This window comes from Parus major, chromosome 1 (genome assembly GCF_001522545.3).
Source record: "Parus major isolate Abel chromosome 1, Parus_major1.1, whole genome shotgun sequence".
NCBI lineage: Eukaryota > Metazoa > Chordata > Aves > Passeriformes > Paridae > Parus > Parus major.
Window position 1 is genome coordinate 74446751 of NC_031768.1, and position 15912 is coordinate 74462662.

The following is a 15912-nucleotide window of genomic DNA, read 5'->3' on the forward strand; positions in this document are numbered from 1 at the left end:
AGTAAAAACAAGTTATGTTATTATCTGTGCCCAAGATGGGATCAAGTGTGTAATAACTAGAATAATAACTAGTAGGTGTACCTAAATATTACCTGAATGTTTTTTCTTAACTTCTTTATGCGTCTTTCCAGTCTTTTCTTGTTCAACTGAATCATACAGAAACATTTCAGGTATCTAAAAAGAAATCACATGATTATTTGCATGAAAATCACAAACAATGAAAATTTGAGTTAAAATTTAAAAAAAAAAGAAAAAACAAAAAAAAACAACACAAAAGCATTAATATAGCTTCTCTTCTGAAAAGACTGCAAATTATACATTTAGTCAGAATAAGGAATCTACAGAATATTTTTAGCATTAGAAAGATAAATTCTGCCTTTCCACATCACTGGTAACTTCCTATTCTCTCAAGTGGAAGAGATTTTCCTGGCTGTAGGAAGGAACAACTAATTCATAGAGGACCTAACAAAAGGACAAATGTAGAAGCTTTAAAAGTATGTACAATTCAAGAGGAAATGAGACAACCTTAACCCACATTCTGCCCATGTACATATTGCCCACTAATTGACCTTCACTGAGATCACTCAGAGAGGGGAACAGGATGATGCCAATGCTATGCTGGGGCTGGTTTTGTTAGTGCTTAGGGGTTCTGTTTGTGTTGCTCTATGTGACAATCACATGCATTTATGTGCATGGGCTTCCCACGGGGTCACAGACTCCTTCAGGTGCCTCTACCTGCTTCAGCATTGGGCTCTCCATGGGCTGCAGGTGAATCTCTGCTCCATTGTGGACTTTATGGGCTGCAGGGGCACAGGTGCCTCACCATGGGCTGTACCAGGGGCTGCAGGGGAATTTCAGCTCCAGCACCTCCTGCCCCTCCTTCTGCGCTGACCCAGGGGTCTGCAGGGATGTTTTTTTCATGTTTTCTCACTCCTCCCTCTGGATGCACTTGCTCCTGTACCGTAACTTCTGTGCACTTGTTAAATGTTATCCCAGAGGCACTGCCACCACTGCTGTTAGCCAGCAGAATATCCTTCTTGGAGCCAGCTGGCACTAACTCACCCTGACATGAGGGAAGCTTCTGGCAGCCTCTCACAGAAATCATCCCTGCACGCCAACCTGACACCAAAACCTCACCACACAAACAGAATACAATTGGCTTTGACATTTTGCTTGTAGTGTGTATTTTGTTCTTAAATGCTGTGTTTGATCAGAGTCATAGTAGTCAGCATATTGTTCAAGTCAGCCCACAGAGAGAACAAAACATAATGTTACTGGTAAAATAACAATGCTAATAATACTTAACTGTTCTGCAGAATTTTCTGGCTTTATAAGAGTGTACAAAGAGATTAAATAAGTACAGTGATAATTATTCCTTCACAGCTTTAAATATCTTGACCTTATTCACCAGAGCTCAGTTATATTTAGACATACTAATTTAAATTAAGTCACAATTAATACAACTTACCTTTTTCATACTGTCTTCTGACCAGGTTTCCATCCATAAAACCTGACATTTCTTATACAGTGCTGGATTACTTTCACAGTTTATTGTGAAATTTAAATTGGTAGAATCCATGATCAAGACAACATGCAGGTTTTGTTGGATCCCTAAGAAAATGTAAGAATTTTTAGCACATAACAATTTGACTACATGCCGGTAAATTTATTGCAAATAAAACATAATTTACTTTCTTTCAAATACTTATCACAAGATAATTTCTGAAAAAAAAAAAAAAAAAAGAGCCTATAGCATCAAATCACACTAGGACAGGAATGTTTATAAGTAGAACCTTAATTAGTACCATGAATTCTCACTATGTATACTACAGTGCATTTTTTAGTTCTGAAGAGCTGACAGTATTTAAGTGGAAAGCACTGGTTCTAATGCCAATTCAGGTAGACCAATACAACCAAGTAGAAGTAGTTCCATGGCTGGCTGCTATCACTGCATTCTTTCATATTCTTTCATATTCTTTGATTTATTTCTAAACTGTTTAATCTTTTCATTAGAGAGAAACACAAATAATTAAGAAACCTATCTGTAAACTTCCCTATAATTCCTATGAATCCAAAGTGATTTCTTGGTATAATTGACAAATGGAAGAAATCTCTGTTCCCAGATATACATAAAAGCTATATGAACCAGAAAAGAATGGCAACAAAAGCTTTCTTCCTTCTAACTACTTTCAGCAGCAGATTTCGTAACATTTGTTGAACATTCATCAATACAAAATTTCAGGCAGAAAAATAAATTTTAAGCTGAGGATTCTGTGCCCTCAAACATCACCAAAACTATTCCTGCCTGCTATTTAATGACTAATTAAAAGTTAGACTGCACACAACAAAATGACCACATTAGAAATTATTTGTCCATTATTATATCACTTTTTAAACTTCATATTTAATTATAATTTATAACTGTGTTGACATACGGTATGTGAAATAGTTGAAAATTGGTCCTGTAAATCCATCTTGCGAAGCTTGATCCTTCAGAGGAGACAGCAATGGTTCTAATTCTTCTGTTTTATATAGCCCGGGAACTTCTCCTATTTCAAGAATGAATTTAAGTCAGATAAAACACACTGTAATTCTTTAGATTGCTTTGAAGGCTTCCCTTGAATTCTCTGTACAGAGAATTCATATTTCATAGAATTCACCTCTATACTTTCTTGAGCATTATCCCACATACTTAATCATTCTTTCCATGATAACATGAAAACAAAAAAAAAATTACAGTGATTCTATCTATTTTTGATAGAGTGAGTCTACTTTGTTTATATTGCTGAAATGTGTTTGAAAAAAGCTCTTTCAAATCTACCCAAAGACAGTGACCCTGTACTGCATACAGAACAAATCAAACCAAACTGTCATACACCAGGACACAGGCACATGAAAGTGAATAGTTGTCTAGTTCCTCAGACAAAGTTTTAACATTGGATGATGAAAATTTGATACTGTAAGTAGATTTGGGGTAGCACCTAAGGGACAGGAAAATCAGATACTCTTATTAATCAGCTCTTAAACTTCTGCAGTTCCAAAAAAATCATTTAGCAACTTTGACTCAGTCCTTCAATGATCTTCTCTCTGATCCAGGAACAAAGCTGGACAGTAAAATAAAGTCACTTCTGTTATTTTTTATTGTTATTTATCATCTCACTACCTTCAGAAAAGTGAGCTTTGCTGGTGACTAATTAATTAAAGGATTCTGTCTATACAATCTAGTAAAGCATTGGAAACCTCTCAGTTTTGAGTTTTATTATAAAAGGGAAACTGTAGATTAGAATGCATTCTCATTTTGCTCTTACACTATAAGGAGTTATAAGAACTCCTTTGAAATGAATTAGAGGAACTGAAAGCACCCGTACTACAGGGTAAATAAAAGGAAAGCTAAGTGAACTGTGAGTCAGGTTCTTACATACAAGTACTCCAATTAATACAATATAGAAAGCTAACTAAACCTTCTGATAGAGACATGAAGTCAGAAAACATCATCTAAAACATCATTCTGCCTCACTGAGCTAAGTCTGCATGGCAAAAGTAGTACCATAATCTCTTTGGACTTGGCTCACCTGAGGACAGTAAACTGTTGACCATCTCCAGGAAAGTGGAATGAATAAATTGGTAGTCTTCGAGCAGCAATACCACCTGCTGTGCTTCAATGCCTGCAAGCTCCATCACCTAGAAGCAGGGAAGACATTTAAATCTCAGTGTATTGTTCATAAGAGAATAATAATCATACAGTATCCTGAGCTGGAAGGGACCAACAAGGATCATAATCTTTCCTTGACTATATATTACATACATATTTTCTCCACAGCACCTACACTATCATATATTTACAAAAGATTTCCAGGTGATTCAGATATATGAGATATCAAATATAAAGAACATTTTACCTATATATAAAGCTTAGTAATGAAAAAAAAAAATTAAAACAGGCTCTTTCATAGAGTATGTTTATGAATATGACTCAATGATAGAACTGTATCACTCTTGTGTAGCATAGATCTAGAATTTTCTTTAGCATTGCTGAAGGTAAGGAGAAACTGTTGATTCAAGGTTTGCATCTGGTTTTAAATAATATGTACACTTTCATCAATTACTAAAATTTTATTTGTTTCAACTACTATTAACTGGCAGATCATAGAGATAGGAAATAAAAGTATGTACCAACATGGAAATATATACATGAAAAAGCCTTTCCAATATGCACATAAACTTCTTATTTGTAAGTTCTACAACAATCAAAAAGAGCTCTGGTATTACAAAAAGTGGAATTTCAGTTAGTTATTGTAAAGAATAGTATACACATCTAGAGTGAGAACTTCTAAAAAATCACTTGTTTCATTTAGACTGCTATTTTTCTTCTCTTAAAATATCTCTTCACACAACCTTTTGTGTCCTTCAAAATTCCTTTTTTTTTTTTTGTCCTTTAACATACACCCACAACATTACAAAACTGATGAAACTGAGAGACTTACATATTTAAGATCACTTTTGAACTGCTTCAGCTGATAACCTCTGGAAATTTTGGGAGTAATCAGGACAGCTCCATGCATATGACTAACTAAAGAGGTAACTGTCCGACGACCTACACCACTCCGTCCTGCCAAAAGAAGTGATCCTCCAGGAAAACTCAGCACTCTGTCCACTTGGGACATATAACTGAGGATTTCATGGAACAGTAAAATATCTACTTCTTTTTTGTCCCGTCCATAATGAATGATACCCTATTTTTTAAAAAAAGAGAAAAAAAATCTGATCACTAATAATAAACAAAAACAGTGAGAAATTGCAACATCCAACATTTAAACATTTAGAAAAGAAGGGCTTAAAAGCTTAATAAACCAAATTGGTCTTCATTCAGAAAAAAATATTTTTGTAACAGAATTTAGATACCTCACATACCCTTCATGAGTAAAAAATATATCAATAATGAATATATCACACTACACCCACTACCAGAACACCCTGGAAGTCTTAGATATATTGAAATAGCAGTCTACCACTGAACTAATTAAAACTGAATAATGGACCAGAACAAAGTCTGAGCTGTGTCTCTGACAACGGATTAATTAATAACTCATGAGAATATTTTAGGCACCTAATTGCTGCATAATTGCAGATTATGGAAGTTCCTAGTGAAACACACACAACAACATATCCTACAATTAAATTATGACCTTGTTATACTTATTAAAACCTCATCTTTTTAGTCCAATGTAACCTTGCAGTCAGTAAAAAAACCCAAAACCAACAAACTCCCTCCTTCCTGAGGCTATTGAATTTCATCATTTCCTATATAGTGTGTTGGTCACAAGTTGGCACTTAAGGAGAGGGAGTAGATTCCCATCTGCAAAAGCAGTCCATCAAACACTATGCCTAAAAGTGATGATCTCAAAGTTCTCATCTTAAAAATCAGATAGCCTAGAAGAGTTAAAATGTTTGCATTTCCTCATCAAGCTCACTTTTGGTATTTTACTGCTTAAAAGCATGCCAAATCTCCATTTGCATTTCTTTGAACACAAATTATATTACCATATTGCAAATTGAAAAAGAAATTATTTAATAAAACAGATATGTACTTGAACAATACACAAATATATATGGACATGTTTCTCAAAATGTTGGTTCATCAAACTGTTATAAATCAGCAGCAAATTCACAAATGCACCTGATGTCCTTTCATTAACATAACCTTGCTGCATGATACTTCCTACTGCCTGCCACATAACTTCTCAAGTCTTTCCCTTGCTTCACCAAATGCAAAAGGTGATTCTTTAAACAGGAGGCAGCCCACACCAAAAACCTGGTTGCTTGCATGTTACTCTTTGCCATAACTGTCTAGAATCATTGCTGTGAACCGTTGATGTGCATATTCTTTAATTGTGTCTCACTTTTTGAATAACATCTTTCAGGTCTGTTGAGTTCAGTCTGCCAAGTGGCCTCCCATGTGGTGGTAGTGCCTGGCCTGGTGTGATGAATGCCTCTTGACAAGCTCCCCAAGTTACATAAAAGGTATCTGGGAAAAAAAAAGGAAACATTTGAAACATTAGGTGTTCAATTCATATGCTATCTAACTTGATCAGGCACTTCCTAAACAAACATTTCAAGTTTGTGTGCTATGCTTCAAATGGTTTACCTGCCATATTGTCCAGAACATCTGAGCCCCAATCACATTGAAACACTTTGGCCAAAATATTATCAAATACTTGAAGTTCCTTCATGCTAACAATTCTGTCACGGAACAAGCGACGTGCTTCATAAGCTAGAACTTCCAATACAATGTCTGCAGTTTGTATTAATGAACCTACAAAATTTAAGGAGAGAATTCATTTTTTATATTTATAATAGATTTTCAAATTTCCACTTTAAAATATGATATTGAAAATGAGCAAGAGAAATTACATACCAGTGGGAGAACATCGGTAAGGAAGAAATAAAAGAAAAAGTAAACATTATGAAATGGTTTTTAATAATTTCTTTATGGATCATTACAAGATAAAATTAAATATATCCTATTAAAGCAAGTTCTCTCTATTAAAACAAGTGTCAGCTTCTAATAAAAATGAGCAAGGTATTGCACACAAAGGTAAAATTAAAAGTCAGTTTTCCAAGCAATGAAATCAAGAAAATCCAGAAGACATTCTTAAATGGGAAGAGAAAGACTGATAACAAATACTGAAACAAGAATACCCAAAACAGTCTGTATTAGAAAATGCCACTAGAGACTCCAAATGTTAAATATTCCTCACAAAAGCAGTAAGTAAGGTGAGTAAATAACAAGCCTTGTTGTTCAACATTGGAAAAGCACATGCATATGTTATCATTATATACAACTAAGAAGTCCCTAAATGAGCTGACATTACCCATGCACTGATTGTCAGTGCAGCTTTTCTGACATCACTCATGCTGCATTTACCATCACATGATCCCAGAAAATAAGTGGAAAGGGAGAGCAGCATTTTCACAACTTTTATCCTCTTTAAGCAGCCCTCCATGCAACCTTCTAATCAATGCAAGAGCTAAAACATAATGAGTAGTTGTTCTTGATGTAGTAATAATACCTATTTCAGAGTCAAAAACAAGATCAGAAAGCAGCCCATGAAGTATGTGTATAAACCAGGTTTATACAACCAGGTATAGCAGGCAAGGCTATACCAAGCATGAGAGGTAAGGCTCTGGGAATCCAGAAAACAACATATATGCTCAAAAAACCCCAACACAAAACACAAAACCATGGAACAAAACAGTGAAGAGTAGGGGGCACAGTTCAAGTTCCCATAGTAAGAATGCAGTCCCAACCTATTAACTTCCCTTAAACCATAAATAACTCCCATGCATATCTTTAAACATCACTGGATTTTTTTAAACTTTACCCTTACATATGGAATGAACTAACAGGCAATCTTTCCCCTCTATTAAGTTCACAGTTTAAAAAGATCTGTGTGGAACCAACAGTAAGACTGACATCAATAATAATCTAGGCCATTTTAGAACTACTTTATTAATGAAAACCAAGTAAGTGACTTACCACCTTCCAAATTGTATCTGAATAAACCAAGAACCCACTGAGTAAGAATACGTGGTGTAAAAAGGTAATGACTGTGATCGTCAACTGTGAATTTTGCTCGTACCTAAAAATGGGAGTTAAGGAAAGAAAAAAAAAGTGGTATTATAAAATGTAAAGCACTTTTTCTAAGGCAGAAATAGTAGAGCAGTATTCTAGTTAGTGAACATTTAGATATTTTATGAATGCACTCCTAGTTTAAATCTTGTTTTCTGACCACTAAATATTTTCTCAGAACACTTTTTCTGTATCATTTTTGATGGAAACATCTGCACATATCACCTAGGACTGTGAGTGCAGTATTAGACAAAATACATTGTTTTTAAAATGTATTTTAATTTTTTTAAAACAATACCAAATATGAAACACAAAGGCAATACTGAAATGTAATAAAAACCTACCTAAATTATTAACATTTTCTCACTAAAACCTACCTAAATTAGTAATGCTTTCTCACTACAAAATACTTCATACTTACTCTTCTCCCAGAGAGGATATTTGAATTTAAAACTACATCTTTAATTCAAGGAATAACTGTTTTCATCAGTTATTTGATTGCAGTGTGATGAGATTTAAACTCTTATTTCTCTGAATACATCGATAATGCCATATGAAACTCCTGCTAATGGGTGCATTCCAACTAGTGACTGAACTCTCAGTGTAGTCAAAAGGATCAAGTCTGTATCATGCTTCTGCCTGGATGGGGACATGCATCCATACTACAGCAAGCAGCACACAGCACCGTCCCTAGTGAGACTATGTACTGATTAAGAAAAGCAAGTAGTTAAGCATTTTGCTAGACAGAAGTTCATAAAATTTCAAGTGGGAGGTTAAAATAAACTTGTGTCCAGTTCTAAACACCTGCTTTTAACAATGTACAATTTTAATAGGTAGTCCTTGATGTTTGTAAAGGACTCCACCCTCATCTCTCCTTCTGTATTCTTAACAGCATCCTTAACAACTGTGCACACAACCACCTGTTGCACTGTCTCCTCTTCCATTTAGTAGGAAAACACTGTTATCCACATTTTATAAATCAGGAACTGAAAGTATGGAAGTGTTAAGATGCATACCAAAATCCTGAAACAAATCTGTGGGAAAGCAAGAGCACTTACAGGTTACTCTGCTTGATTCTAATGCCTAAGATTCTCTGAAAATAAAAGTTCCAAAATTGGCAACAACTTTATTAAAAAGATATAAACTTAGATTTTAATACTGATAAACCTTTTTACACACTTGTTAACATCAAAAGCTAATTATTTGCAATAAAACACCTGAATTCTCCATCTCCTTGAAGAAAGAAAAAAGGTTTCCATACCTGTTCATAAATCTGAACCATAGATCCTGCTAACTGATGTATTTTTGGTAAAGAACCCCAAATAGGGTGATTCTTTAGGTTTTTCTGTAGTACGGGTTCCAGGTAGGCACTATAAATAGTTTGCAGTTGTTCTCTTTCTGGATAGCTAAAAAGGGAAAAAAACCTAATCATTATGGACTTTTTCTATTTCATTAAAACTGAGTTAAACTTATATACACAATTACTGAGAAATTTCATTGAATAGCATTTCCATCCAGCAGCAGAGTAAAATTACCATTTTATTGCAGTAGGCCACTCTCGGAAATTTTCTAAATACATCTGTTAACATGGTCAAACTTAAAAACAAATAAATAAACTTCAATTTCTCTAACTTTTTAACCAAATAACACCTTAACATAAAGCTGCATAAAGCAGTTTACTGCAATCAAAATTACCCAAAAGGAAACATATTTCAAACACTGGTGCTAAGAGGTACCAAATAGCGCCAAATCTGGCAATAACACACTGTGAGAAAAGATAAAGACTAGAACAGCCACATCTTTGTAAAGACTAAATTGACAAGAGGTCCTTATATAGAGAGGCTGAATCTGAGCTCTGAGAGACTAATTTACATGTACTTACTCAATTGCACAGAGACGAACTATAGAAGTAAATCTGGAGCTAAGTTTATGTCTTCCTAATGTTCCTCCAGCTGACATGGAAGCCACAATTTGGATATTTTCTAAACCAACCCATTCCAGATTTTCATCATAAAATCCTTGATAGGTAAGAACCTTTAATAAATAAATAAATATTTCATTAAAGGAAAGTCAACAGAGAATCATACAAAGTAAGATGTAATAAAATAGTGAAGAGTATACCATTATTTCTGCTTTCTTAATTGCCTCAGGTGCCTTACTCCTCACAATTTCATCATCCGCAGATTTGCAGGACTCCATTGTCCCAATCATTAATGAACATCTTAAAACAGATCATGGTTTAGAAGTAGACTCTGTACTACTGATGATTACCCTCTGGGCCTGGCTCTCCAGCCAACTTTCAACCCACTTCACTATTTGCTTACGCAGCCTGTATCAACAGCTTTTCTTGTGAGGATCTTTTGGGAGACAGCATCCATGGTCTTAGTGAAGTCCAGGTTGACTATATTGACTCTCTTTCCCTCATCAAGCATGATTTGCCCCTGGTGAATCCATGCTGACTGCTCCTGGCAATTTTCTTGCCATTCCTATGTCTACTGCACTGTAACTCACTGAGAAAAGCACTGTCTTCATGTATTTATAAATATCAGCCAAATAAAAATGGTATCTTATTTCTGGCTGACACCTACATAGTCTATTAAAGTACAAACAAAACTAATGCAACAATACCCAACAGGATGCAGGATTGTAACACTGAAATTAATCAGTGTTAAGTGTTTACAACATACACAAAATTGTATCCAGTATACTGGAGTCTCTTTATAAATCACAGACATAAGTGCTCACCTGCTGCAGAAAAGCCACAAGAGTGCTTGTTCCCCATTTATCAGGTTTGGGTAGATTGATGTCTTTTAGGTACAAAACCAGCCTTTCACAGTCCTTTGGTCTGTACACTCGTCCAGTGTTTGTGCTGATTACAATGCAAGTTTGACTTAATTTCTGTAGAAAATGTTGAGAAGTAGTCTGTGCACTGCAGTGAACAGTAGCGATCTGAGTGGAGCGGAGCTGAGAAAATGCATAATGAAGCAGCATCCTAGAAAATCAAACATGTACATACATATAGGCATAAATAAATTAAAATGCTGTGTATCCAAAGATATTTTATAGTTTCTGAATAAAATGCATATACTACATCCCACATTAATAGAACAGGTGGAGCATGAGGTTTGCTGGATTTAACATTCTTGCCTTTAAAATGGTAACATTTTTCATTCACAAAATTCAATGAAAGTGTAGTGTATACAGCTACACAAAACAGCTAACTTATTTCCTTGATTACAGTGACCCAAACCATCTAAATAAGGAATCTAATAAAGGCAAAAGGATATGCTAAATTGAGTTGCCTGTATAAGGCATCTAGAGCTTCTCAAAATGAGACTGGATCTCACGTGCCTCTAAACTGTTGCTCCACAACAGTAGATTTTCCAAAGATCCTGTTTTGTATCTAAAAGCCACATTCAGATGTCTTAGATGCATAGTGACAGTCTGAACTGTCACTTCATTAGAAGTCATAGACCTTCGTAAGAATTTACTTATTTGCCACAACATAAGGTTTGTTGAACAAATGACCTAAGCAAGTCCTAATCTATCAGAAAGTCATATGAGAAAAGCATTGTAAAAAAAAATTACAAATCTGTCAAAGAACTAGAAGTATATTTTACTTAAAGTAGGAACTATTTTTTACCCCTTTCCACATCCTTCAGGACCCACAAGAAGAAACGGCTGCTTATTATTAATATCTAGCCATGGTCTAAAGTAATCTAAACCTCTCTGCATGTCAGGCGTTTGGATGACAGGAAGTGTTTGGAGATTACTGAAGTCATCAGCTGTTAGATTTTCAGGTTTTTTCAACTGATACAGCATTATCTCTCCAGTGTCAGTGTCATAATATGTGTCCAGGGGCTTCCTTGGATCAGGAGGAGACTCTTGTGCCCAACTGAAGATCTTTAAAAGAAATAAAAATAAAGCTTCAATTAAATCCATAGTCCTAACAAGATCTACCATTTCAAGCTACTCTAAAGAATGTTCAAAGAATACTTACAAAAAATTAAACATATAATTCTTTGATTTGATGGCTTGAGGCTGCCTTTGAAAATTCAATCATACCATGCTTATGCTTTATGATTAAATCCTTAGCTAAACAATAATATATTACTCTTCTACTTTCCAAAATATAAATAAAATAAATAAAATTATATTTAGAAAAGCTTTAAATATTTTTTATATTAGGCATCCTAATAAGAATACCTAAGAATATTTTCCTGATGAAGTGCAAAGTCCTGTAACTATTTCAAGTACTCTGAAAAGAAAAAAAACCCACAAAAATAAATCTGAATTACATATACAATACATATAAACAAACACAGTCTGTTACAGTTGGTCCTTGCACAAAGCAGTATGGACAAAGTCATTTCACTATCTTGTGGTGCAGGACCAAAGGATTGCCATCTGGGATGAATGCAAAGCATCAGTGACACATAAAACATTCCTTCACTTCTCAGCTATTCCCCTACAGATAACACAAATCAAAATCAAATTAGAACGCAGAGATTACCTCTTTTGCAAATTCTTGTCGTGACTTCATGTTGAGATTGCCACCAAGACCACGTAGCAAGTTAATAATAAACTGTCTATGATCAGTACTTCCATGAAGATGAGACAATCCATTCATCACAGTCCCGACTAAACTTGTTTCTACTACAAAGTCATTCTGTAAATTGAAAGTTGTAGTAGATTTAAATATACTCCTCAATATAAATGTGATGTGTTGCTAGCATGCTGTTATTACTCACAGCTTTTTGACATTTACACAAATGAGGAAAGATCTCAGCACTGCTATTGTTCTAGAAAATTCACTTGATATTAAATTATTTCTAAGCACTGATTTGGAGGTTTTAATTCCAGACTATGAGTCTATGTAATTCAGGATAAGCAGTCAGAACTTTCCTCACAGATTTTGAGAATCAGTAAGGAATAAACATAACTATACACTGCAAATCTTCCTTTTGAACAGATTCTTTATGGATTTTGCTCTTTGGCACCAAAGGGAATTTTCAGCCTCAGGAACAACGCCAAGGTTTTTCCTTTGATACTTTAAAGTCTAAAAAATGCCACAGGTAAAAAAACTAGGAGAAAAAATAATCAGAAGAATACAACAGGACCATGCATGCTCCCCAGGAGGAGATAATCCACATCTCTAAAACACAAGCACACTGGCCACAGCAGTGTGGAAGTCTCCTAGAAAGTATTTTCAGCACATAAACTACTTGATCAGTGCAAATCCAACTCCTCCAGAAGGGGAGTCTGGGAAGCACCATTAATGTGGTCACAGCACCAAGCCTGCTGGAGTACAAGAAGGGTTTAGAAAATGCTTGCAGGTGCATGGTTTGATTCTTGGGGTGGTCCTGTGCAGGGCCAGGAATTAAGACTTCCATGATTCCTGTGGGTCCCTTCCAACTCAGGATATTCTACAATTCTGTAATTCTATCAAAAAAGCACTCAGATTTATTTTTTTTTAAATTACAGTTCAAAAATTAATCTGAATGATATATGATTTCTATTCTAGAAAAATGGATCATAATTAACAGAAGCTGAAATTTGATTAACTATTTGCTTACTAACCTTCTTTACAACCCAGTTTAAAGCCTTTTCAAAATAGTCCCCAATCCAGTTTTCAAGGTTGTATCTGGATTCTTCAGGCTGACTTCTTATCCAAGACTTTATTAGAGAATTAAGATCTGTATCCTCATCACTAAGTAAAAAAAAAGATTCAGATAAATACAAGACACCAATGTCTTTAAATAGACTGTTTTAAAGGAGCAACAAAACTCCAGAAAAAATACTGGTAAATAATTTAACAATTTCTATTCAATAATTGGGCTTTCCAGTAAATAATTCACAATGTCTTTTAAAAATATCTGAGGTATTTCAGTCAAAAGTTTATAACTAACAACACAAAAGGGATACACAGCCTAAAGAAACTTTCCCAATGATTGGCTTCCTAAGTGTAAGCAACTGCTCCCTTCACTTAAGAATACCTTTCAAAACAAGTAAGCACACTTTAAAAGTAAGCTTACTTTAAAAAGTATGTAATACTCCTGCGGCTTACCTCAGAAAGATCATTCCCATTCGAGATATTGTAGCAGGAGAGGCACAGCTGAGGTCATGAGTTTCAAATATAAAGTTGACATTTGAACCAAACTGAATTCTTTCTCCACTGGGCATAGTCAACAATTTGTTGTCATCCAAAACAGAATTCAAAGATTCAATCCATTCAGGATCAATATCACCATCACAAATTATCCATGAAGTAATATCTATTTTTAACACAAAAAATAAAACATCAACCCCCAAAAAAAAGAGTTAAAAAATATCACCCCTTGCTACTTTAATGCTATTTATTATTACTTCTTCATTATGACTTTCAGCTCTATGAAAACATTGCTCACATGCTTTACCTTCTTCTGCCTATTTTTGATTTCTTATCACAACATTTGTAAAGAACATAGCTTTTGGCTACAATTGTTACCAGAAGTTCTTCTTGCCTTATGCTAGGCACAAGTAACAACACAATATAAAGAAGTACTTGAAAAGGATCTCATTCAGTCATTTCAGTGTAACAATCTGCAAGTCCCCCTCAGACACACCTCGGGGCTCTCGCACCACTTGCCGAGCACTGTTTGTAAGCACTCCATCAGACCATTCCCTGGTATCCATGTCAATACGGCCCAGCAGCTGATGTCGAGGCATGGCCTTGGGATTCATTGTGTACTGCTTCACTACTTTGCCAGTTTTACCAAGGGCTGTCTTCAACATCCGCCAGAGCGTTGACTTGCCTCCACCGCTCGGACCTACAATAACTACCCCCATTCTTTGACGCAGCTGTTCATATAACTCCAAAGCCTTCTTGATCTAGACAATGGAAGAGATAATAGCTATGTGAAATTGTAAAGCTGAATCAAACATGTTCTCTTGTAGTATTTCTGAGATTTACTTTGCATGCACACACTTTCTATCATTTTCTTTTTTTAAACAATAGATATTAGCAGGAATATTTAAAATTATGATACTAAAGTTTATGAAGAAATTTATTTTACGTTAGAAGTATTTCACTAAATTACTAATACAAAAATAATAGCCATCTTTCATCACACTTTTAATGAGAATTTAACAAATCTTCAGCCACAAAACTTTGTTCAGTTTTACAATAAATAAATAAAAACAAGGCAGAGAACCGCTTGCAAAAATCAAATATTCACATATTTAATTCTTTCACTGTCCAAAATATTCATTGGCATTTGTATCTGGCTTGAATGAAACTGTCACATGCTCACATCTTAACTTTCCTTATGCTATTTTTCTTTCAATAACATAACTGGTCTACCATGCTTCAAATACACATCTAATTTTTTGTATAAAGGTAATTAGAATCTAACTACCAGTCATTCTCACTTTTTTATAAAAGATTTTTGGAAAGAAAACAGAAATTAGTTAAATGAATATTAATCAGATCTAATTCAGAATAATACTGCTTTGTTGCTATAGTTGATCTTTACCTGTGTGCTTATAATTTCCAAGTTTGCTTCTTCAAAGACTTGTTCTAAAGCTGCAGCTAACTCAGCATATTCCACATCTTTAGAATCAGTGCCAGGAAATACATCTTTAACCAGCTCATCAAAACGTGTGCAGTCTGCAAATGTAAGCTTTGATGTGGTGTTCAGCCGCAAAGCTTGAACCACTATGTGACTTTCATTAACTGGAAAGAAAAACAAAGAAAACAGATCAGTTTCAGATGTGTCAACACTGCTCATATGTTGAAAGTACAGAGGATAGATTCCAGAATTACACTTCATGTACCATTCTACTTGGAAGCTCAGCATAGTTAGGCATACTTATTGTAAATATTGATATATGCCCACAAATGCATTCTATAAAGATATCAGGCGGTTATGATGCTGGTCAGACGCAGACCATTTGTTATGTCAAAATTTGTAAACTGCCAGACATATGCTGTTTAAGCAAACAGGAACCAGTAGTTGTCTCCTAAAGATGTCAAATGCTCATTCATTCCACACTCTTTAATCCCCTCATTTAACACCTAAACAACAATAACTCAAAAAATCTTTTAAAAATGCAGTGACTCAGTCTAGTCCACTATTTTTCTATCATTCCTATCTATCCTTATATTTGTCTCTGTCTACCAATCTGAATCTAGTGCCATGTGACAGTTTTGGAAAATTTAAATACTGAATACTGACAGATGATCAACTTTCCTGTCCTAAACCAAGTGAAAACAAGTCTTTGAAAATAATTTAAAATTATTC

At 34.8% G+C, this 15912-nt stretch overlaps 1 protein-coding gene across 5 annotated transcripts in view; it reads right to left on the reverse strand.

Moving 5' to 3' along the window:
• Positions 1-15912, reverse strand: part of DYNC2H1 (dynein cytoplasmic 2 heavy chain 1) — a 140628-nt gene that overhangs the window by 95067 nt on the left and 29649 nt on the right. For 4 of the 5 annotated variants that reach the window (XM_015629205.3, XM_015629223.3, XM_015629233.3 and 1 more), the window contains exons 37-53: positions 15145-15344; positions 14236-14500; positions 13698-13905; positions 13211-13340; positions 12144-12299; positions 11274-11533; positions 10376-10622; positions 9513-9664; positions 8892-9036; positions 7538-7640; positions 6146-6313; positions 5901-6025; positions 4485-4733; positions 3573-3681; positions 2436-2549; positions 1469-1611; positions 93-174 (exon numbers count right to left, since the gene is read on the reverse strand). In XM_015629205.3, the coding sequence (XP_015484691.1) occupies positions 93-174; positions 1469-1611; positions 2436-2549; positions 3573-3681; positions 4485-4733; positions 5901-6025; positions 6146-6313; positions 7538-7640; positions 8892-9036; positions 9513-9664; positions 10376-10622; positions 11274-11533; positions 12144-12299; positions 13211-13340; positions 13698-13905; positions 14236-14500; positions 15145-15344 (2856 nt within the window). The remainder of the gene's footprint in view (positions 1-92; positions 175-1468; positions 1612-2435; positions 2550-3572; positions 3682-4484; positions 4734-5900; positions 6026-6145; positions 6314-7537; positions 7641-8891; positions 9037-9512; positions 9665-10375; positions 10623-11273; positions 11534-12143; positions 12300-13210; positions 13341-13697; positions 13906-14235; positions 14501-15144; positions 15345-15912) is intronic. The other variant, XM_015629214.3, reaches the window with a different exon arrangement.